Genomic DNA, 23,111 nt, shown 5'->3' on the forward strand with positions numbered 1-23,111 from the left:
CCTGATAGCTGAGTGCATTTGAAAGCACTGCTCTGGTACTTGCTCTCATTCTTCTAAATCTAAATTAATCCCCATTTTGGTATCAGAACAGTCCCATTTATTTGCAAGGGATTACAGTTCTGACTGACTTGTTAGAAACTCTTCATCATCCAGAGGAATATATTCCAAGGCAAACATTATGGCACCAATATCTTGGTTTCCAGCCATTCGATCCTGCTGATAGCTTAGTGCTCTTAAGGAAATACTGAGCAATTTCAGCAACTGGACATGGAAGTTCTGTATTTCCCCAGCAGAACTTCTTCCTTTCTAAGAGTTTTTCTAATGATGCTCCATGTTCTAACCATGTTCCAGAGTGGGTGCCCCAGGCAGGAGTGTGAGTTGAGTGTGTGCATTGAGGTGGAGCAGGCTGCTGTGCCAGCTCCTGTGCCCTGCTGTCCCAGTCCCTGTGCCCTGCTGTGCCAGCCCCTCTGCCCTGCTGTGCCCTGCTGTCCCAGCCCCGTGCCCTGCTGTGCCCTGCTGTCCCAGCCCCTGTGCCCTGCTCTGCCAGCCCTGTGCCCTGCTGTGACAGCCCCTGTGCCCTGCTGTGACAGCCCCTGTGCCCTGCTCTGTGTCCCCCAGCCCCTGTGCCCTGCTCTCACAGCCCCGTGCCCTGCTCTGTGTCCCCCAGCCCCTGTGCCCTGCTGTGACAGCCCCTGTGCCCTGCTGTGACAGCCCCTGTGCCCTGCTCTGTGTCCCCCAGCCCCTGTGCCCTGCTGTGACAGCCCCGTGCCCTGCTCTGTGTCCCCCAGCCCCTGTGCCCTGCTCTCACAGCCCTGTGCCCTGCTCTGTGTCCCCCAGCCCCTGTGCCCTGCTCTCACAGCCCTGTGCCCTGCTCTGTGTCCCCCAGCCCCTGTGCCCTGCTCTCACAGCCCTGTGCCCTGCTCTGTGTCCCCCAGCCCCTGTGCCCTGCTCTCACAGCCCTGTGCCCTGCTCTGTGTCCCCCAGCCCCTGTGCCCTGCTCTCACAGCCCTGTGCCCTGCTCTGTGTCCCCCAGCCCCTGTGCCCTGCTCTCACAGCCCTGTGCCCTGCTCTGTGTCCCCCAGCCCCTGTGCCCTGCTGTGACAGCCCCGTGCCCTGCTCTGTGTCCCCCAGCTCCTGAGCCCTGCTGTGCCAGCCCTGTCCCAGCCCCTGAGCCCTGCTGTCCCAGCCCCATGCCAGCCCTATGCCCTGCTGTGACAGCCCCGTGCCCTGCTCTGTGTCCCCAGGCCCTGTGCCCTGCTCTCACAGCCCTGTGCCCTGCTCTGTGTCCCCAGGCCCTCTATGGCACCACGTCCGAGAGCGCCGTGTGGCGCCGCTGCGCCAACTACGTGAACGGGAACATGGAGAGCGCCGTGGGCCGGCTCTACGTGGAGGAGGCCTTTGCTGGGGACAGCAAGCACGTGGTAAAGCCCTCAGCCCTCAGCCTGAGTGCCACCAAAGTGGCACTTCACCATCCCCACCGTGTGCTTCCTGACACGGCTCTGATTGCACTCCTTATGGCGGTGTAATCAAACTGGGGTTGATTTTAAGTTTTTATTAAAGTGTTCATAACAGTTATTACAAAGGTTTTAAAAGGCAGGTTTTTACTAGAGTACAGTGTGAAATGTGAGGGTTGCAGGTGCACAGCTGGAGGGAGAGAGGCACCTGCCTGCTCTCTGAGCCAAGTCCATGGGCAGGCTGTGCACGATCCAATCCTCACATCCCAGCAGCAGCGCTCGCTGCTCTTTGAGACTGACACTAATTCACATCCAGCCACCACTGGCCACAGGGGCAACTGGTTATCTCTGTTTGCCTTCAGCCACACAGAAAGCCCCTGAAAATGGACATGAAGTGAAGCCTTACTTGGCTGTGATCACCACTGGAATCCTGGTGTGAAAGCCCATTTTTGGGGTTGGCACAAACACGATTCCATCAGACGCACAACATCTAGAGGGACAGTGTCAATCCAGTTTTGGTAACCTGGATGACTGAACTGCATTGCCCACCACCTTACTCTGTGGGTTTGTAACATTCTGCTGTTTTTTCCAGGTGGAAGAAATGATTACAGATATACGTGATGTTTTTATAAAAACCTTAGATGAACTTTCCTGGATGGATGCAGAGACCAAAAAGAGAGCAGAACAAAAAGTAAGTTCTGTCTGAAATATTGGTAATATGTAGTTCTATAAACTCGGTATTTCAATTGTTTGTCCTGACAAAAAAATAAGCAGTAACTCCTATCACTGTATTATAATACAAACACATTTATAGTTGTGCTCATGTAGGCACAGCAGCTTGGGATTCCATGGGAAGGGGCCTCTGGGGATAGGCACACAAAATAGGAAGAAGAATCTGTATACAAGATTAAGACCTTTCAGGCAAATCAGCGATTAAAGAGCTAGATAATGAATATCACAGGAAAACAACACTGAAAATGAGAAGGAATGATTTCTGATGATTTGACCAGCCATTAGGAGGAACAGGATAAAACCCATAACCTGTGCTTTCAGTGAATAACAAATGTAAACAAAACCTCTATATAATTCACATCCTGCCGTTTCTGCAGTGGCTTCCATATTGCCTTTCTTACATAATTTCTTATGTAAAGCCATGGCTGGATTTGCCATGGATCTCAAATTCCCTTGTCCCTAGGCGATGGCAATCCGAGAGAGGATTGGTTATCCCGATGAGATCGTGACAGATGACAACAAGCTCAACAGTGAGTACCAGGAGGTAAGTTTGCACAAGAGGCACGAGAATTAAACAGGTCCTCAGAGAAGGAAATGTGCGTGTGCTGCCCTTGCCCCTGTACAGAGCGGGGCAGGGAAGAGCTGTGACCTGCCAGCCTGGGAGGGGACACACAGATGTGACAGGCTCTGGTGGCATCCCAAGGACATGGCCACATTCTGGAGGGATTATGTGCGGACAGGCATGGAGCCTGTGGTGTTCAGCGCAGCATTCCCTCTGGCACAGACTGGCCCAGCACTGCACAGGCACGGAGCTGACTCCAGAGCTTTGTCTGAGCTGGAACTGCTCCTTTCCAAACTGGCAGCTGCTGGTTTGCAGCAGGCAGCTCCACAGGTTAAGGTCAACACCAGCAACTGCTGAACTCCACTCAAAATATGTATAAAAAAATAAAATTAAGAGCTCTGGAAAAAATACCCAGCTGCTAACACAGATCCAGCTACAATGTCAACACAGTGATGTAGCAGAGCTCTGCAAACCAAGGGCTAACTGTACATCAAAAAATACTCTTAGAAATGTGTTGCTCGGCTCATCATGCTTAAGAGTAGACTTTCATGATCCATGTGTCTTTTATCCCAAGTCAGCAACACCACCACTAACTCCTCTTCCTCTTCTTTTTAGTTGAACTTCAAAGAAGAAGAATACTTCGAAAACATTATTCAAAATTTAGTATTTACCCAGAAGAAAAGGTTGAAAAAGCTTAGAGAAAAGGTGGACAAAGAGGAGTAAGTAGTTAATAATTCTATGTCTGGTCTTTTATCCAGTTGGCACAGGAGAAGGTACCTTCCAACTTCAAATATTCTGTGATTCTGTTACACAGTTTCTAGATTTATTCTAGCAATCATTAACTTTGCCATTAACAACTGAAATACTAATGTACATTTTTTCTGGTGTTACCAGGTGGATAAGTGGAGCTGCTGTTGTCAATGCTTTTTACTCAGCAAGTAGGAATCAGATAGGTAAGGTTTACCAATTTACTGATGCCCAGATTCTCTCTTTTTTATATATGTATGTATGTACTGTTTCAATCAGGAAGTGAAACGATATTGATATTACAAATTTGATGTAAAGAATCCTAATATCAGCCTACCTAAAAGCACCCATGGCAATAGAAAACCCTGTCCATTCTGGCTAAACCACATGGAGGCCCCAAGGCTTCTCATGTTGTGAACCATCCCTGCTCCCTTCACGGTGCTGCAAGGCTCACAAAACATTTCACAACATTAATTATGCTTCTTGATATTTCTGTCACATCCATTCTGCAAATAGTGTTTAAATTTTAGTCATCCAAATGTCACAGACTGCAGTGTCCTTTCTAGGCCATCAGTGAGGTACTGTGATCCACATGTAACTCCTGCAAATAAGTCCAAAAAAAGGAAAAACCTTGTCCTGCAGGGCTCCGCAGAGAAATGAAACAAGGTTATTTCTTGATGTGAGCATTTAGCTCTTTACTGAACAGTTAAAACCAAAACTTCCAGAAGGCTTTGTTTAAAATAGCTTTGTTCAGTAATTTGTAGGAAAGGAACCATGATGTGAAAGACTGAAACCAGTGACTGGCAGTTAATGTGAGTCATAAATTCTTACCTCATCCTTTAACTATGGCATGCACAGGATAATTAAAGCAGTCTGATCTTTGGAGTGATGTCTGAATTAGCTTAGAAGTAGACTTTTAAAGCCCTCTGTACAGAGCAGCTCTGTGCATGATGTGTAGGGCCCTGGGAGCTGTGTTACTCCACGTGGGTACGGTGTGAGCTGCACTGCTCCACCAGCAGGTCAGGCCATGGGGAGGCCTCCAAGGTGCAGCTGGGCTGCTGCAGGAGCCCCCCGTGTTCCCTCAGCAGCACCTGGCTGTGGGGCTGAGCCCCCCGAGCCCCCCGAGCCCCCAGCCCAGGGCACAGCTCCCACAGGCAGCAGCTGCAGGCTGCCTCCTCTGCCAGCCCTGCACACCACACTGCTGGTGCCATCCCTGATGGCAGGAGAAAACTGTGCGACATTCCATTCCGTATTTCAGCCCATAGCAAACTGCACTGGGACTGCTGTGACAGCAGCTGCACAGACAGCACAACTGCCTTATTTCTAACCTGTTTAGTATTTTCTGGTTTCCCCGTGGTTCTTTCTCGTCCTGAAAGAAAGCCCTAGAACTGAACTGGATTTACATTGAAATGCAAGAAGGATCAATCTTCTCTCTTTTGCTGTGTGAGAACTGTCACCCGGTTCCTTCTGTCTGTTAAGGTTGTGTAGAATGACATCCATCTCCTTCCCAGGGAGAATTAATACTTCATATTGTGGTGGCAGCAGGGAGACAGGAAAAGGCCTTCACCAGATACTAAGTGGAACTGAATATTTGATAGTATTTTATTACTCTTAATTTATGAAACGATCAGAATTGCAACATGGTTTCTTTTTAAATGAATTGTTTTGTAGAAGCCTAGAAAAATGAGCAGAGAAGTGGGTAAAGGAACTGCTTTGTTCCAGTTCTTTTATTGACAGCTTGGCCTATTTTTATTGATTCTAGTGGGAGTTACTTGCATTTTCAAGGGAAGAATAAATTCCTGTCACTGAGATTGATTTGTGATGGAATGATCAAATAATTTATTCCTCTTGGGGGACACCCTCCCACTTCTCACAATGTTGTGAGGTTTGTTTAATGATGAGACAGAAGTCTGTGAATGCTAAGTGATGTGAATTGGAACAAACTGCCTTTTCCTGCAGAGGCAAAGTAGTAACAAAGCAAAAGCTGGTGATGATTTTGGAAGTGTCTGAAGAGGGGAGTGTCCTGCTGCTCTGTTCCTCCTGTCCTCCAGCCCTGCCATGTGCCAGGCACTTGTTGAGAGCCGAGGGAACGGGGCGGTTTTGGCTCAGCCCATGGAAGGGGTCCGGCCCCACTGCAGCTGCGGGATCACGAGGCAGGGCCTCCCTAACTGTGCCGTGGGTTTGTGTTTGGTTTTCAGTCTTCCCTGCGGGCATTCTGCAGCCCCCTTTCTTCAGCGCCTCGCAGCCCAAGTCTCTGAACTACGGCGGCATTGGGATGGTCATCGGGCACGAGATCACCCACGGCTTCGACGACAACGGTGAGCGCCGAGCTCGGGGACACTGCCCCCAGGGCACGGGGTTTGTGGGCTCTAGTGCTCAGCCCTGCCAGGGAGCACAGGGACACTGATGTCCCTGCCCCGAGCTCGGGGACACTGCCCCCAGGGCACGGGGTTTGTGGGCTCTAGTGCTCAGCCCTGCCAGGGAGCACAGGGACACTGATGTCCATGCCCTGAGCTCGGGGACACTGCCCCCGGGGCACGGGGTTTGTGGGCTTTAGTGCTCAGCCCTGCCAGCGAGCACGGCACAGGGACACTGATGTCCCTGCCCTGAGCTCGGGGACACTGCCCCCGGGGCACGGGGTTTGTGGGCTCTAGTGCTCAGCCCTGCCAGGGAGCACAGGGACACCGATGTCCATGCCCTGAGCTCAGGGACACTGCCCCCGGGGCACGGGGTTTGTGGGCTTTAGTGCTCAGCCCTGCCAGCGAGCACAGGGACACTGATGTCCCTGCCCTGAGCTCGGGGACACTGCCCCCGGGGCACGGGGTTTGTGGGCTCTAGTGCTCAGCCCTGCCAGGGAGCACAGGGACACCGATGTCCATGCCCTGAGCTCAGGGACACTGCCCCCGGGGCACGGGGTTTGTGGGCTTTAGTGCTCAGCCCTGCCAGGGAGCACAGGGACACTGATGTCCCTGCCCCGAGCTCGGGGACACTGCCCCCGGGGCACGGGGTTTGTGGGCTTTAGTGCTCAGCCCTGCCAGGGAGCACAGGGACACTGATGTCCCTGCCCTGAGCTCGGGGACACTGCCCCCGGGGCACGGGGTTTGTGGGCTTTAGTGCTCAGCCCTGCCAGGGAGCACAGGGACACTGATGTCCATGTCCTGAGCTCAGGGACACTGCCCCCGGGGCACGGGGTTTGTGGGCTTTAGTGCTCAGCCCTGCCAGCGAGCACAGGGACACTGATGTCCATGCCCCGAGCTCAGGGACACTGCCCCCGGGGCACGGGGTTTGTGGGCTTTAGTGCTCAGCCCTGCCAGGGAGCACAGGGACACTGATGTCCCTGCCCTGAGCTCGGGGACACTGCCCCAGGGCACGGGGTTTGTGGGCTTTAGTGCTCAGCCCTGCCAGGGAGCACGGGGACACCGATGTCCATGGGGAAGGTCAAGGCTGCATTTCTGGCCTTTACAGCGGTGCTCTCCCAAAAGCACAATCCAGAGTCTTACTGCTGCCCTCCTCGGTGCACCAAAGCCTCTTTTCTTGTGTAAATATTCCTGTTTAACGTGCTGTTACAGGCAGGAACTTTAATGAGAACGGAGACCTGGTGGACTGGTGGAGTGAAGAATCAGCACAGAATTTCAAGGAGCTGTCCCAGTGCATGGTGTACCAGTACGGGAACTTCTCGTGGGACCTGGCAGGTGGACAGAACGTAGGTCCTGCTCTGACCACATCTGTCTGTGCAGCTCCCACGCTGCTCTGATGACACTGCACTGCTGGCAGGGCTACGTGGAAGGCACAACAAGTTATTTCTTGTTGGCTTTTTACAGCCTGACCATATATTCCATCACATAGGATAGGGAAAAAACTCCCGGCCTGAGGTTTTCCCAAAACATGTGTTGAAGTGTGGGAACTCAGAGAGAGGCCAGTAAAAATAGAGAAGAAAATGTCAACGTATTTTTCTGCCCTTTTATTCACACTTTAAATTCAATCGAAGGATGATTCTAGATTTTGCAGCTTTGACTTATCGTAAATCAATATGTTGAATGAAAGGTTAAAATACATCTTTTAAAAAAGAAAATTAGAGATTTTCCATTATGAAAGCTTCATCATCTTTGGTGATATTTGACTGACTTAGGAAGAGCTGCTAAATAGAGATCTATGTATCTGGCCACCAAGAAGCTACTGAAGTTGCCTACTATACAGAAAAATACCTTCTAGCAGGTTTGCTGATGTCTGTTAACAGACAACTTCAGCAATTTGGAGTTTGAATTTTAACTCGTTCTACAGACTACAGATTCTGTCCACTTCCTCTGACTGGAACTGTGATAAGAAACTGAGGATTAAAGACAAGGAGAAAAGAGGAAGAATAAATGAGCAATGACTAAGTAACAGAAAATCTGGGTAAGAGATAACAGAGCCTAGAAAGTTGCTTGGAGGGGAAGGAAGAGGATTAGTAAAACAGCAGTATCTCAAAACACGGATTTTGAGAGAAGGGACATAAAGACTTCTCAGAGATTTGAACATAATCTTCTGCTAAGATTATGGTTAATCAGATTTTAAGGCAATTCTTGCCTTTAGAAACTTACGCACCAAGTTTGGTGTTACAGGTCCTGGATGAGCTTTTTTTCAGAAACCAATATTTTTCCTTTCTATTTTACAGCTGAGTGGAATCAACACACTAGGAGAAAACATTGCTGATAATGGGGGTGTGAGACAAGCATACAAGGTAAGAAGTATCCATTCCTCTATTTTAGCTGAAACTGGCAGAGATTTAGAAAATCAGTCTCAGAGCCTTGGAAGAAGAAACACAATTTCTGTGTTAGGGACCATCAAAGCCTGGATTAAAGCTGCTGGCCAGCTGTGGTATTTCATCCTGTTAATCATGTCAGGCTACAGATTACCTGTTCCTAGAGAACTCTTTTTCAATTTTTTTTCCTTTGTGAATTAGGAATGTGTGGAATGGAAACATTCCCTGGCTCACACTTGGACCATGACCTAAAGAAAGTGCTGATAGCAGCAGTTGTCTGCCTCTGGCGTTTTCACCAGCTTTTTCATGCCAGGAAGGAGGGGCAGAATGACTTTCTTCTGACCCATAAACATGACCACTCTGCTTTTCATATTGTACAGGTGACCTGGGCCCTCTGTACTGGTCCCAGGATGTCAGAGACACTGGACTCCCTGCACTAAGCATTCCATGGGAGCTGGAGGCTTTTTGGCTTTGCTTCCCTTCCTCAGACAGCTGCTGGACTCCCTAGGCTGGCCCCTGATGAGACTGGCAGCCAGAGAGACACAGGTTCTTTTTGTGAACACGGTCTGGTAGTGAGTCAGCTTCTCTATCAGCTTTTCTTGTTATTCACAAATCTGATGGCTGCAAACCTCAACAACATGATCCTCCTTCCCTGAGCACCTTCTGCTGTGGCAAAATACTCAAGACTTGACAACTGAGTGCTGGGTGCTCAACAAAGAGCCCCTGGAATGCACGAGCCAAGTCACGCTTCTCCAAGTTCTCTCTGGAAAGGGACGTGTTTGAGGGCAAAGACAATTATTAATGAGAGTTTAAGGAATGATTTGGAAGCCTAAAAGAGGCATCAGGCTTATTAGATTAGCCTGATCTTCAGTTAGTGGAATATTTGTGCAAAGTACAAAGCCATGAAAGGGGATACGCTTTCTGAAAGGAATGGGAGTAGCCAGAAAAATTAGGTCAGAAGTATTAAAAATTATTATGACATCATATAAACAGTAAAAAAGGTCCAGAAGGAATCTTGAGAGGTCAATACTCCACGCCCCTCTCCATGCAGGTAGAATCAAGCCCTTCTGCATCCTTCCAGCCTCCCACAGGAGCATTCCCAGTGCCTCCTGGTGGCACTCCCAGTGCCACGGGCTGCCTCCAACAGTGCAAACACAACAATCTGCTCCTTTCTCTCCTGTGACCTTTCACATATTTGAAGACTTACATGCTTCAAGGCCCAGACTCCTCTCCTTTAGACTAAACAAACCCAATTCTTTCGATCTTTCCTCATAGGTCATGTTTGCTAGACCTCTGCTCATTCTTGCCGCTTTCTTCTGGACTGTCTCCAGTTGTCCACATCTTTCCTGAAGGGCAGTGCCCAAAACTGGACAGAGCACTCCAGCTGAGCCCTGGCCGGTGCCAAGGGGAGTAGAAGGATTACTTCATGTAGTCCACATAAGCCACTCCTGTTTACACATCCCAGTAGGACCCTTGCCTTTTTTGCAGCGCTGTGGCACTGTTGGCTCTCGTTCAGCTGTTATCCATGGAAACTTCCAGAGCCTTTTCCATGGACCTGCTATCTGCTCATTCCTCAGCTGCACTTGGGCAGTTGATTGGCTCTGGCACTGACTTCAGGCAGAGTATTTCTCCAGCATCTTTCATCAGTGATGATACACTAACAACATCTTGTCTGACACGTCTCCATAAGAAACATGAAAGCAGCTGTTCTTACTATGGCAAGGCTTTAAAGTCTTCTGCAATTCACTTTAAAAAAAAACAAACCCAAAAAAACCCACAGTGGAAAAATTCTCTTTTTCATAATGCAGCTCTAGATAATTGATAGCCCAGTACTAAGAAATGGCCCTGCTGCCTTCTGCTTCAAGGTGACACATGTGAGATGGATGGCCAAGGGAGGCAACGATAATTATGTCACAGAATCTGTGCTCCTCCTTGTCATCATTTGATTTTGACTGGAAAAATGCTGGAAGTGGTAACATCTCTACCCACTTCATTCCACAGGCTTATGAGAACTTTGTGAGAAAACATGGAAAAGAAAAGCTTCTTCCTGGTCTCGACATGAACCACAAACAGCTGTTTTTCCTGAACTTCGCACAGGTATCCTTTACTTCTTGCCTGAGGGCTTTGAAAACCACTTGAGGTTACAGTTCAACAGCAAGTCAGAACAGGCTGACTCCTGTGGGCTAAGACTGGCAGAGCTGAGCAGTGCTCTCTGCAAAGCACTGAAAAGAAAGTCTTGTTAGGTGATATTTATCGTCCCGAAAGAAATTAATTCAGCCACACATAAGTGTGGTAGGCAGAGCCCTTGTGCCCCAGTGCCTTTGTCTGAGGACAATGATGTGGTTTTTTAACAAAATACACCCTTTTTTCTCTATGTTCTAATGTGGAATTTATTCCCATGAACATTAGGTGTTTCATAGTTAAATGACAGCGGGTCTCTTCCTGTAAGATCTTATTCTCATGATGCTTTTGTTACCTGTGCAGGTGTGGTGTGGAACGTACAGACCAGAGTATGCAGTGAACTCCATCAAGACAGACGTGCACAGCCCAGGCAAATTCAGGTGAGCAGAGCCAAGAGCCCCAGTGCAATCCCGAGGTGTAACAGCTCTGCACCACGGCTGTCAGGGGCACTGCAGCCATCACAGCATCTGCTGCCTCTGGAAGGCTGAGTCATCCCCAGGCTCCATGTCCACAGCGGCCAAGTTCTCTGCTGATACAATCCACTACATTAATTCCAGTATCTTTCTTTCAACTGCTTTTCACCAACTCTTGCGTATCCCACACACTCAAATATTTAGTGAAAGCAGCGACTGTTCCCTCAGTGTCCCTGCCCAGTTTCACTGTGGGTGGGTTGTATCTGGGATCTCCCCCAGAGGCAGTCTGTGCTCCTACAGTCATTCCTGTCTGGTCTCGGTGCTAATGAGGCTCCAGAGGCTCCTCAGAACCTCAGCACATCTGATTTGGATGAGGCACAAGGCCTTTGAAGTTGACTAGCTCAGCATCTCGGTGTAACAAGCTGTGTTTGTGTGTACCCTGATACATTACATCGTTCTGTGCTGTCTGTACCTCCTAGGACAGGCTATAAACTTTATATGCAATGATACAAGTGTTCATGAGAAACCAGACAACATTCTTAGAATGGCCAGTCATTTACAGGATGAGGCCCCCCAGAAGCTCTAGAACAGAAAATATTTCATGAGACATACCCACAAAATTAACACCTAGTGACTTGCAACACAAGTGTCACAAAGGCTCCCAAGGTGCCTTTTTCCATTATTACTTGGGGAGTGTGATGAGCCTTCTCAACACCTACTACACTGACTGTGGCTGCTTCTCCTTACAAGTAGGACAGGCAGCTCCTCATAAAAATTGTTAATTGCAGAGCATCCCATTTTAGCAGTTCTAGTTCACTGGAGCAGTGAAGCACAGCTAGTTCACCAAGATACGTGAGGTTTTTGATAAGCCTTTTTCTGTGCCATCTCCTGTTCCACTGCTGGCTCCCAAGACCAGGGAGTCACTTTGGCCTTGCAGAACAGTTGAAGTGTCTCAGGTGTCACTGCTGAACTTCACCTCAGCTTCTGTGGGCACACCCTGGTTCTAACGATGAAGATAATTCTCAGAATAATCATGACTTACTCAAAGAAACAGTTCTTTAAAGAACTTCTGGGCCACAATCAATGTCCATCAGTATCTGTATTTGACCTGTTTCCCTGTGTAGGTACGTGCTGCTGTATTCCCAGTCCTGAAGGAACAAGGGACTCTTAGCAGATCTATTCACACGTGTTCACAATTACACAGAAAAATCAGCCTTAGCTGGAATGGCCTCATATTCACTTCCCATGTGGAGCTGAAAGCCATTGTTTGTCTGAGTCTTTTTGCCAGCAAACTCATTCACTGGAAAATCTGTGCAGAACACCCAGAAGAGCGGGATGATCTCAGTTTAAACTTGGTTGGTGTAAAAATGTAAATGAACATTCACTGACGAGTTACCACCACAGCCCTTGACCCGGGGTCTTGATTTCCCTTCACCAAGAAACTCATCACAAAACACAGCTGAAAAAATCCTCAGTGGAAACTACTGACAAGCAAGAGATCTGTTCCAGGTGAAAGAACTGGCTTGTGAGAGCCAGCCGTGAGGAAGGGACAGGTCCTGTATTTTTGGGGTTGCAATAGGGGCAAGATGAACTGAAGAAGAAAACACAGGCAGCCCTTGAGGTGAAATGAAGCAACAGTCAGACCTCAGCAGCAGGGCGTTCCCCACACTACACTGAGGTGGCACAACAAAACACCTTACAAAATCCGGCTCATGTTGTTTGTTTCAAACCAAGGCCAGCAGCAGTGACAGCGCGTTGCTTTGTTTTAAAGGGTCCTGGGATCGCTGCAGAACTCCCCGGAGTTTTCAGAAGCCTTTTCGTGCACCACGAGCGACAACATGAATCCTGCCAAGAAGTGCCGCGTTTGGTGACGGGCTGCAAACCTCACATCTCAAGGAGCTTTCCAGGAAAAGAGACGTTGCCAGTTGATTTTGAGAAGGGGAGGAGGGAAGAGAGCTGAGGGGAATGTGCTAGAGACAGGGCTGTAATCCGTGGTAAACATGCAAACCCCAATCATCACCCATCCCCGCAGGGAAGGACGGAGGCAGCGCTGGGCTGCCTGGCTGCTCCTCCCCTGCACGACCCAACTCACCTGGCCGTGCACACGCTTCACCTGCAGCTCGGACCCTGCCCACAGCCAGGGCATTCTGGATTCATCTTAAAATGGCAAACACAACACAGGATCTCCAGCCGGTGGGTGAGTGCAGGTTTCAGCTCAGGGGAGGAAGGGAGTACTCAGTAACACACATTTTAGTCATCATAACACCATGGAGAGATGACAGTTTATATCCCAGTGTCAGACTTTGTACCCTCTGCTGTTAGGGCAAATCTGGTCTACCAAATGTTTTCATTTTTACTTGAAACATTTATACGAGAGGAGTCCAAAGACGGGCTGTACTTAAGTAATTTCTCACTAACTACTCCAGCGTGTATTACCTGAAATCCCTCTTTACAACAGTTAATTTACAGCTGTCCAGCCCAATGGAAATAGTAGGTAATTTATTAATTTCTGTATCTATAATCTGTAAGATTGTGATCAAAGACCCTTTTACCACTTTCTAAGCTTTTTCTTGCTTTCTCTAAAGTTGCTCTTTTTTAAAGTTTCTAGTAATGTATAAATCATAGTTTTTATATTTAAATCTTGAGCTACACTTTTGACTTGAAGTATTGTAACATATTTTATCAGTGGCTGCATAGAACTGGGAAATTGGACTAAAGCACGGTATCGGGCAATAAGATAAAGCCTACAAAACTGAGTTCTCCAGTGGAGAGCACAGACATTGGAGTTCTCAGGCTCTGATCCTGCACATAACTTGTACGTGTTCTGATCAATGTCAATCCTCACATCGGGAAAGCTGCACAGCTGATTGCAAGAGTCTGAAGGAGCTTTAAGAGGGTAAAAGGCTTTAAATCTGCAATATGTATTAAACATCCTCGTGCAGATTGCAAAGGAACTTACTGCTTTGTTTATCAAAGCCAAGACATTTTCAAACCAAGTACCAGATACCTCAGATGACTGCTACAATAGGTCTATTTAAAAACCTACGTCCTTTTAGCTTTCTGAGTTTGTCATCTGATCAAAACATTTTGATAATAAACTGAAATTATGAGCCAGATGCAGTGTGCGTTCTTCACAGGAATTATGAAAATACAAAATGAAAATTCTCAGCGAATAGATGTCTGCGCTTGAAGCCGAGCCCCGCAGCTCAGAAAACACGGAGCACAAACAAATCCCTCTCCCAAGCGCCAGGGTCGGCTCTGTGCGGGAGAGGGGGAACCCAGAGCTGCTCTGTGCTCACACAGAATCCAGCATTTCACACAGGAGCCAACACTCCTCTCGCTCGGCACAGAGCGAGGACAGCAAACCAGCCTGCCGCGCTCCGATGCGCTGGACCGGGGCTGGGGACTGAGGGACAGCGGAGCCGGGCCCTGCACCGCTGCGGGAGCGGCTCTGGGGAGCGCCCGGGGCCAGGGCTGGGGCACCGCGGCCCCATAGAGCCCGGCCCCACAGAGCCCGGCCCCACAGAGCCCGGCCCAACAGAGCCCGGCCCGGCCCCACAGAGCCCGGCCCCACAGAGCCCGGCCCCATAGAGCTGAGCCCGGCCCCACAGAGCCCGGCCCGGCCCCACAGAGCCCGGCCCCACAGAGCCCGGCCCGGCCCCACAGAGCCCGGCCCCACAGAGCTGAGCCCGGCCCCACAGAGCTGAGCCCGGCCCCATAGAGCTGAGCCAGGCCCCACAGAGCCCGGCCCCACAGAGCCCGGCCCCACAGAGCCCGGCCCCACAGAGCCCGGCCCGGCCCCACAGAGCCCATTCCAGCTCCACAGAGCCCGGCCCCACAGAGCCCGGCCCCACAGAGCCCGGCCCCATAGAGCCGAGCCCGGCCCCACAGAGCCCATTCCAGCTCCACAGAGCCCGGCCCCACAGAGCCCGGCCCCACAGAGCCCGGCCCCACAGAGCCCGGCCCCATAGAGCTGAGCCAGGCCCCACAGAGCCCGGCCCCATAGAGCCCGGCCCCACAGAGCCCGGCCCCATAGAGCCGAGCCTGGCCCCACAGAGCCCGGCCCCACAGAGCCCGGCCCCACAGAGCTGAGCCCGGCCCCACAGAGCCCGGCCCCACAGAGCCCGGCCCCATAGAGCCCGGCCCCACAGAGCCCGGCCCCACAGAGCTGAGCCTGGCCCCACAGAGCCCGGCCCCATAGAGCCCGGCCCCACAGAGCCCGGCCCCACAGAGCCCGGCCCCACAGAGCCCGGCCCCACAGAGCTGAGCCTGGCCCCACAGAGCCCGACCCCACAGCCCACCCCGTCCCGGGACTCCTACCTGAGCCCTGCCCGTCTCGGACCAGCTCCTGAGGGCTCCACGTCCTCCGAACCGGGCTTCGGGACTCCGGCTCCTCCAGATCCGAGGTTGGGGTTCCACATCCCCCGGTCCCGGTTCGGGGTCCCACCGGGGATTCGGGGCTCCAGGCCCCCGGTCCGGGTTCGGGTCCCACCGGGGATTCGGGGCTCCACATCCCCCGGTCCGGGTTCGGGGTCCCACCGGGGCTCTGAGGGGCTCTGAGGGCAGGGGCAGGAGAGACAGCGCCCCCCAGCGGCCCCGCCCTCCCCGCGAGCGCACCTGGCGGCCCCCGCCCCGCACCGGGACCGGGACCGGGACCGGCACCGACACCGAGACCAGCACCGGCACCGGGACCAGCACCAGAACCAGCACCGGGACCAGCACCAGGACTGGGATCAGCACCGGGACCCGCTGGGCCTCGCACCCTCTGCACTTCTACCCCGGAGCAAGGAGAGACTCCAGCCCCACCGGGGAGCTTTATCCCTTTATCCTTTTATCCTTTGGAACACCCTTCATCCGGGTGTTCTCCTGTCCCACACCACTCTGGGTCACAGACAGGGGTTATCCCTGTCCCATCCACACTCTGGGTCACAGACAGGGGTTATCCCTGTCCCATCCACACTCTGGGTCACAGACAGGGGTTATCCCTGTCCCACACCACTCTGGGTCACAGACAGGGGTTATCCCTGTCCCATCCACACTCTGGGTCACAGACAGGGGTTATCCCTGTCCCACACCACTCTGGGTCACAGACAGGGGTTATCCCTGTCCCATCCACACTCTGGGTCACAGACAGGGGTTATCCCTGTCCCATCCACACTCTGGGTCACAGACAGGGGTTATCCCTGTCCCACACCACTCTGGGTCACAGACAGGGGTTATCCCTGTCCCATCCACACTCTGGGTCACAGACAGGGGTTATCCCTGTCCCATCCACACTCTGGGTCACAGACAGGGGTTATCCCTGTCCCATCCACGCTCTGGGTCACAGACAGGGGTTATCCCTGTCCCATCCACGCTCTGGGTCACAGACAGGGGTTATCCTGTCCCATCCACACTCTGGGTCACAGACAGGGGTTATCCCTGTCCCATCCACACTCTGGGTCACAGACAGGGGTTATCCCTGTCCCATCCACACTCTGGGTCACAGACAGGGGTTATCCCTGTCCCATCCACACTCTGGGTCACAGACAGGGGTTATCCCTGTCCCATCCACACTCTGGGTCACAGACAGGGGTTATCCCTGTCCCATCCACACTCTGGGTCACAGACAGGGGTTATCCCTGTCCCACACCACTCTGGGTCACAGACAGGGGTTATCCCTGTCCCATCCACACTCTGGGTCACAGACAGGGGTTATCCCTGTCCCACACCACTCTGGGTCACAGACAGGGGTTATCCCTGTCCCATCCACACTCTGGGTCACAGACAGGGGTTATCCCTGTCCCACACCACTCTGGGTCACAGACAGGGGTTATCCCTGTCCCACACCACTCTGGGTCACAGACAGGGTTATCCCCACAGCACTGCACTGCACCAGTCATGCTCTGTGTACTCTAACACCCTTAAATGGGATTACGAGCACTGAAAGAATATAAACGTGAGCCTGGAAGTTTCAGGACGCCACATGGAGCATCCCAAGACAGGGGGACAGACACTCCTCTCTACTCAATTTGCTCCAGGAAAAAGCCAGGCAGAGGTGTGGACAAGCTTGCCATCAGCTGTAACAATATTGTAGAGGCCTGGCACTGAGTTATCGCCTCATTTTAATAGTGTACCACCAGCATTCTCCAAGAAACCTGAATGTGCATGGTTTTATTCCCCTCAATCACCAGCACCTCTCTGAGAGAAAAGAACCTGGCTCTCAGTCACTCGTTTTATTATTCAGGAATGAAAACCCCAAGCCTTTTACCCTTTTATCCCCATGCCAGGAGAGCCTCACGCTGTACAGCTGCACCAGCAGCAGACAGCAGAGTGGGCTGTCTGAAGGTGGTTACAAAAGGTCACTGCAGAGTGCTCAGTGATCTTCCAGCAGCGTGGGGGATGCATATTTTCTTGGGATAATTCTCTCTTTATTACCCCATAAAACTGGCAGAAACTCCTGCTTTGTATACAGCAAGTCAGCCCGACGATCCTGACGCCAGCCTAGAAAGTTATTTTGGTTTGCTCTGCCAAATCAGATCTCAGAAATCAGGTAAAGCTAAACCAGATTGTAGTGTTTACATTTTGTCCCTGTAACATTTTAATTGGAAACAGTCGATTTCCAGCGTTGTGAGACACCCAAAGAGCTGTTTGGGCCAGCGGGGACCTTTCAGAACTCTCTCCCTCTGTGCCTGGTAAATGAAGTGAGCTGTAAAACCACAGACGTGGTCACTGTGGAGTCGCAGCTGGAGCAGCCTGGGAGGGCTCAGACACCGAGGAATTGAGGTGAGACCCTGAGTGCTGCTCAGGGTGGGCTCCATGCTCAGCCAGCCCTTGCAGGGAGGGATGTTCCCAGCGCAGGGACCCCCGGAGGTGCTGCCCAGGTGCTCACAGGACACAGCACACTGCAGCATCGGCAATCTCCAGGGCTCAGCCCCTCTCCTGCTGCGCATCAGGTGAGACTGGATCCGCCCTCAGCTCATTCACAGGTGCAGAAACCCCTCGTTGAGACAATTCCCAAATGGAATGTCACTCCTCAGAGCTCCTGCTGGCTGCTGGAGGGCCCAGGAATGTTCACGGCTCTACTATGGTCAAACCTGTTTGTGTTTCCATTCCTAAAGCTCAGCAGACAGTGCCCACAGATGGAGTCGGGATGTCTGACTGATGTGCCTTCCTCACATTCTCCAAATCATGCAAACTGTGTGAGCAGGAGTGAAAAAGAAGTTTCTTTCTCTATTTAACCCTATCAGGGGTCATTAAGAGCTTTTTCACATTCCCTTAAACATACATTTGCTGGGACCTTCCAGACATGCCTCTCACAATCAATTCTCTGCTTTAACTGGGGATTGAATTATTAATGATTTCATCTTCTCAGAACTGCAGTTCTTCAGCTGAAAAATCTTCATGCTCAAAAGCCCAGAGCTGTCAGTGAAAATGCAGTGATCTGACGCTCGGTTGTGATTTAAATGGCAAAGTCACTGGAAGTTCACATGGCTCATTATTGACTGGGGGAATATAATTATCTCCAATTATAATTAAAAAGGCAAACCCCCAGCAGAAGACACTGAGGGGCCCCGTGAGCCTGTGATTCAGGCACACTCAGCTGTACAACCCTCCCAGCCCTGGAGAAGCCTGAGGTTGTCTTTTTGAAGGACATATGATGTTTCTGTTTCATAACAATACCAAGAGATTTTCCCCATAGTAAGGCTAAAAATACTTGTCCAGGCCCCATGAGAAATTAACCCTTGCCTGTGTCTAACAAGCTTGGAGTTCCTTAGCTGGCAGTAGCTGCTTTAAAAGTTTGCTGTTCAGCAAGCAGGTATCTGACCTACCACAAGATTCCAAAAACCACTCCTTCAATTGCAAATAATCTGAGAACAGGGAAATTGGTTTGGTGATTCTTCCTAATGGATAAAAACTGTGCACAACATTTACATTGTTGATATTAAAAATAACTCATTTTATGTGTGTTTTAGTGATTAGAAATCAAAACTGAACTTCTGTGTTCTTCTCATCAACATCATTGTGGGTTCTTCTGACCTGTAAGACACAGAAAATTCCATTTAAAAGGCTGTGTGTTGTTGGGACCCTGGGCACTGAGGATTTCAGCCTTTCTGTGCTCACAGGCTCTGACCCCTGAGCAAACACTGCACTGACCTGAGGCCGTGGAAAAGGCTCCCAAAATTGAGTGACAGCCCTGGGATCGTGGGTGTGGGGTTTGGATAGAAGTGTGGGATATCACAGGGTGCAAAAGTCAGAGTTTAAGGGTTCAGAATACAGTAATATAGATATAAAGCAAGATGGAGGATTTAGGGCAGAGGCTGAGTCCTTCTTTTTCACCTTCCTCTCCATGGCTCTGGGTGGGGTTTTGTAATTGGGTAGAAAAATCCTCATTGTGGGCCAGGGGTGGTTGGTTATTGGGTTAAAAGTAAAAATAATTTAGGTATCATTTCTTAATTAGACAGTTTATCCTTAAAAGGCCTTGCAGAGAGAGATAGGGGCCATTTGTAGTTTGTTAGCTAGAAGTGCTGTAGAACTCATGGTTTGGGACACTGTGGCATAGGTAAGAATTAATAAACACCAGAGTCCAAACAAGAAACACCATCTGGTGCATTTAATCCCGGACAAAAGGCCGAGGACAGCCACAGGGTGTGACACCATGACTCACCTGCCATCCGTGCAGCCTCAGCAGAAGACGATGTACACCACGAGGGCACAGCCCAGGATCCAGCCCAGTGCCAGCAGCACGGGCACCAGCAGGCGGGACAGCGGCGCCGGGGCTGGAACAGGGACAGGGACAGGGACAGGGGACAGGGACAGGGACAGGGACAGGGACAGGGACAGGGACAGGGGCAGGGGACAGGGACAGGGCACAGGGGACAGGGACAGGGACAGGAACAGGGGACAGGGGACAGGGACAGGGGACAGGGACAGGGGGCAGGGACAGGGACAGGGGACAGGGACAGGGGACAGGGACAGGGACAGGGGCAGGGCACAGGGACAGGGACAGGGGACAGGGACAGGGACAGGGACAGGGACAGGGGACAGGGACAGGGGACAGGGACAGGGGGCAGGGACAGGGACAGGGGACAGGGACAGGGGACAGGGGACAGGGACAGGGCACAGGGGGCACGGGACAGGGGACAGGGGACAGGGGACAGGGGACAGGGACAGGGGGCAGGGGACAGGGACAGGGGGCAGGGGACAGGGACAGGGACAGGGGACAGGGGACAGGGATAGGGACAGGGGACAGGGACAGGGGACAGGGACAGGGGACAGGGACAGGGCACAGGGACGGGGACAGGGACAGGGGACCGGGCACAAGGGACAGGGACAGGGACAGGGGACAGGGACAGGGAACAGGGACAGGGGACAGGACAGGGAACATGGCACAGGGAACAAGGCACGGGGGGCACAAGGCACAGGGGGCACAGGGGACAGGGCACAGGGGACAGGCACAGAGCACAGGGGACAGGGACAGGGAACAGGGCACAGGGAACAGGGGGCACAGGGCACAGGCTCAGGGCACAGGGCACAGGGCAGGGACTCTGAACACCCCACGGGCTGTGGGGCTGTCCCAGGGTGCCCGAGCCGTGCCTTGGGCTGCTCAGCTGGCCGAGGACAGGCCCAGAGCAGCCCAGAGCAGGCCAAGGCTCTCTGACTTCACATAAATACATCTCCATACAACAGCAGGATTCTAAAGACCCTTCTATCAGTTTCCTGCAAACAGCACACTCTTGCCAGAAAGCACAGTAACACCCTGCGAGATCCTATTCCTTACCAACACATTACAACCTCTTACACCACATCTTTGCACAGTTAATAGAATGACGGGTTTTGAAGGGATTAATGAATTATGTAAAACTATTCCCAACACCTTGCACAGTTTAGATCAAGCAGGCAGACTCGGAGGGATGCTTAATAATTTAAGGATTGCCACATTGCTCTTCTAAAGCCCTGCCTGTCCCCCCACGACACTGCACGGTGTGTCTGCCAGAGGGACAGAAGATCTGCATGTGCTGCCATGAAAATATTAACACAGAAACGACCACACAGCCAAACAAATCCTGCCCTGAACCTGGGTGTCCTTTTACCCCAGGGGAGTCCCTCACCTGCTTCCTTTCACCTGCTCTGACACGGTGTCAGTGAAGCTGCTGGGGAGGTTCCCCTGCCCTCGGCATTTCCCTGCAGCTCTAACCCCAAGCCCAGGGCTGGATCCTGAGGGCACAGAGGGGTTTGTCAGAGCTCTGCTGCTGCTGCTCACTGTGGGCCTTTGGTACAGCAGCTCCAGTGTAAACCAGGATCGGGGTAATTTCTGGGGCTATCAATGAAAACTCAAATAAAGAGTGTTCTGTGTCCTTTTGTACCTGAGCAGAAGCTCACTCTCCCTAGATACCAGAGTCAGTGGTGCAAAAAACCCCAGGAGATAAGTCTTTAAAAACCTGGAATGTAGCTATGAAGATGTATTAAAAGCTCCCTTTACAAGTGTTACCTGAGTAACTGTGCCCACAGCACACACCACAGCTACAGTTGTAAATTTAGGTGAAATAAATAAAAAATTACAAAAGATATAAAATGCATTTTTATAAACTGCCTTCTCTCCTTAGAGAGAGTGAAGTGTGCTTACAATGGAACGGTCATTATTAAAATTTCATTTTGCTCTGCCACTTGAGCTTTGTTGGGTTAAAATGTAAATTATTCTGTGTTCACTTGGCACTCGCTACACTTGGAGCTCAGCTACACACAGTATAACAAAAACGCTGTCAAACATAACTCATTTTACTGTGTAAAATATAACTTTTTAAACATAACTCATGTCCTACTGTGTCAGCTAACTTGGAATGACAACTACAAAAAAATAAAGAAAACAAAACTGGTAGGATTCAATTCAAAAATAGAGGAGGAACCCAGGCTGTTAATAGAATTAGCTTTTAAAGTGATTACACTTTCTTACTTAAAAGTAAAATACAAATAGTGTATCAGACAAGAACACAGGCAGCTGAGTATATCCACAGTGCATTGCTCAGATCTATTAATTTCAGTATATTATTGCATTCCATTTGATTGTGCCTCTTACCTGGTTCTGCCATTCCCCCTCTGCTAGTTTAATGGCAGGTTAAGGTTTGCCTCTGCAGTTGCTCTGAGAGCCCTGGGATGCTTTAAATAGAGCAATATTTGGAATGTGCTGCAGCTGCCTGGCTCACTGGTGCTATAAGCATCCAATTGTCTAAAAAGGCAGGAATTCAGGGCTTCAAGGTTACCTCTGCCTGCTCCTCCAGCTGCACCTCTGTTTTGGAGCAATCTGCCTACAGAGGGGTCAGTTTATTGAAGAGGGAGGGAAACCAGGCTGAAAAGTGCTTTATGGTCTCTTTATGGCCACAAAGGCCCCCGCGGTAAATGCAGATTAATCTCATGACCTGTATTCCCAGTGTGACAGGGATCTGGAGTGTTCCGAGTCCTCACTCCTCTCCCACCCCTCTGCTGTGGAGAGTCCAGCCGAGCCCTGGGCAGGATTCCTGTGCAGGATTCCTGTGCAGGATTCCTGGGCAGCATTCCCGGGGTTGCCAGCTCTCTGCTAAGCACCAGCAGCTCTGTCCCACCTCAGGGGAAGCGCAGTCCCCAGGAAGGGCTGCTGTGCAGGGATCCCTGAGCAGGGCAGAGCAGAGGGGCAGAACCTGTCCACCAGCACAGCTGCAGCACAGCTGGGAGGGACAGCCCTTCCCAGGCACCCCCTAAGGAAGGGCATTTCATTCCTGCTTCTCCAGAATGGGAGCAAGCTTGCAATAAAACCCAGGGCTGTGTAACACTTGAGTGTGCCATGCACAGTTCAGCCTATCACAACACTTGGAGACGTGAGTATAAACCATGAGCTTTACTTTCTTTGTCTGGCTTTGCTATAAAGCAAATCCTTTTGGGATAAGATCCAATTCGTCGTGAAAAGAAATATGAATCTGTGTAAAATATTTATTGGAAAAAAAAAAGAAAACCTCTGATATAATAGCTTCATTAGCTGCACAGCTGTTCCTGTAAGAATCCTATCTGGTTTGGTTCTGCTAATTATATCTATCCATCTGAGCTCATGGAAATAATTTCCAGCAGGAATCATGTATTCCTGACCAGCCCATCTGACCTTCAGGGGTTGGGATCCTTCCAGGCCCAGTTGCCACCAGCGAGTCCCTGGTGCCCAGTGCCCAGTTTGGGGAGGGCTCCCCAGTCAGTGCTGGCCTGCACGTCCACAGCTGCCCTGGGAGGAGGTAAAGGCTGGGACTGCAGCAAAGAATAGAGCAACGCATAGACATTAT

General features: G+C 51.0%; 1 protein-coding gene and 1 long non-coding RNA gene across 3 annotated transcripts in view; one reads left to right on the forward strand and one right to left on the reverse strand.

Annotated features, from left to right (window-relative positions):
- MME (membrane metalloendopeptidase) overlaps positions 1–12,944 on the forward strand; it is a 30,204-nt gene extending 17,260 nt beyond the window's left edge. The window contains exons 13-23 of the mRNA XM_066325652.1: positions 1,293–1,421; positions 2,047–2,145; positions 2,650–2,730; positions 3,364–3,467; positions 3,643–3,701; positions 5,694–5,813; positions 7,065–7,198; positions 8,150–8,215; positions 10,238–10,333; positions 10,721–10,797; positions 12,602–12,944. Coding sequence (XP_066181749.1) covers positions 1,293–1,421; positions 2,047–2,145; positions 2,650–2,730; positions 3,364–3,467; positions 3,643–3,701; positions 5,694–5,813; positions 7,065–7,198; positions 8,150–8,215; positions 10,238–10,333; positions 10,721–10,797; positions 12,602–12,701 — 1,065 coding nt within the window. The 3' untranslated portion in view covers positions 12,702–12,944. The remainder of the gene's footprint in view (positions 1–1,292; positions 1,422–2,046; positions 2,146–2,649; positions 2,731–3,363; positions 3,468–3,642; positions 3,702–5,693; positions 5,814–7,064; positions 7,199–8,149; positions 8,216–10,237; positions 10,334–10,720; positions 10,798–12,601) is intronic.
- Positions 12,945–17,876: 4,932 nt separating this feature from the next.
- Positions 17,877–21,937, reverse strand: LOC136365718 (uncharacterized). 2 transcript variants are annotated; one of them, XR_010744393.1, is made up of 4 exons: positions 21,887–21,937; positions 19,478–19,589; positions 18,642–18,849; positions 17,877–18,231 (listed from the first exon to the last, which is right to left on the reverse strand). It is a non-coding gene; the product is annotated as an uncharacterized lncRNA (long non-coding RNA). The 2 variants fall into 2 exon arrangements; XR_010744392.1 differs by lacking the exon at positions 17,877–18,231 and having other exon boundaries at positions 18,388–18,849.
- Positions 21,938–23,111: the final 1,174 nt, after the last annotated feature.

This window comes from Sylvia atricapilla, chromosome 10 (genome assembly GCF_009819655.1).
Source record: "Sylvia atricapilla isolate bSylAtr1 chromosome 10, bSylAtr1.pri, whole genome shotgun sequence".
NCBI classification, from domain to species: Eukaryota; Metazoa; Chordata; class Aves; order Passeriformes; family Sylviidae; genus Sylvia; species Sylvia atricapilla.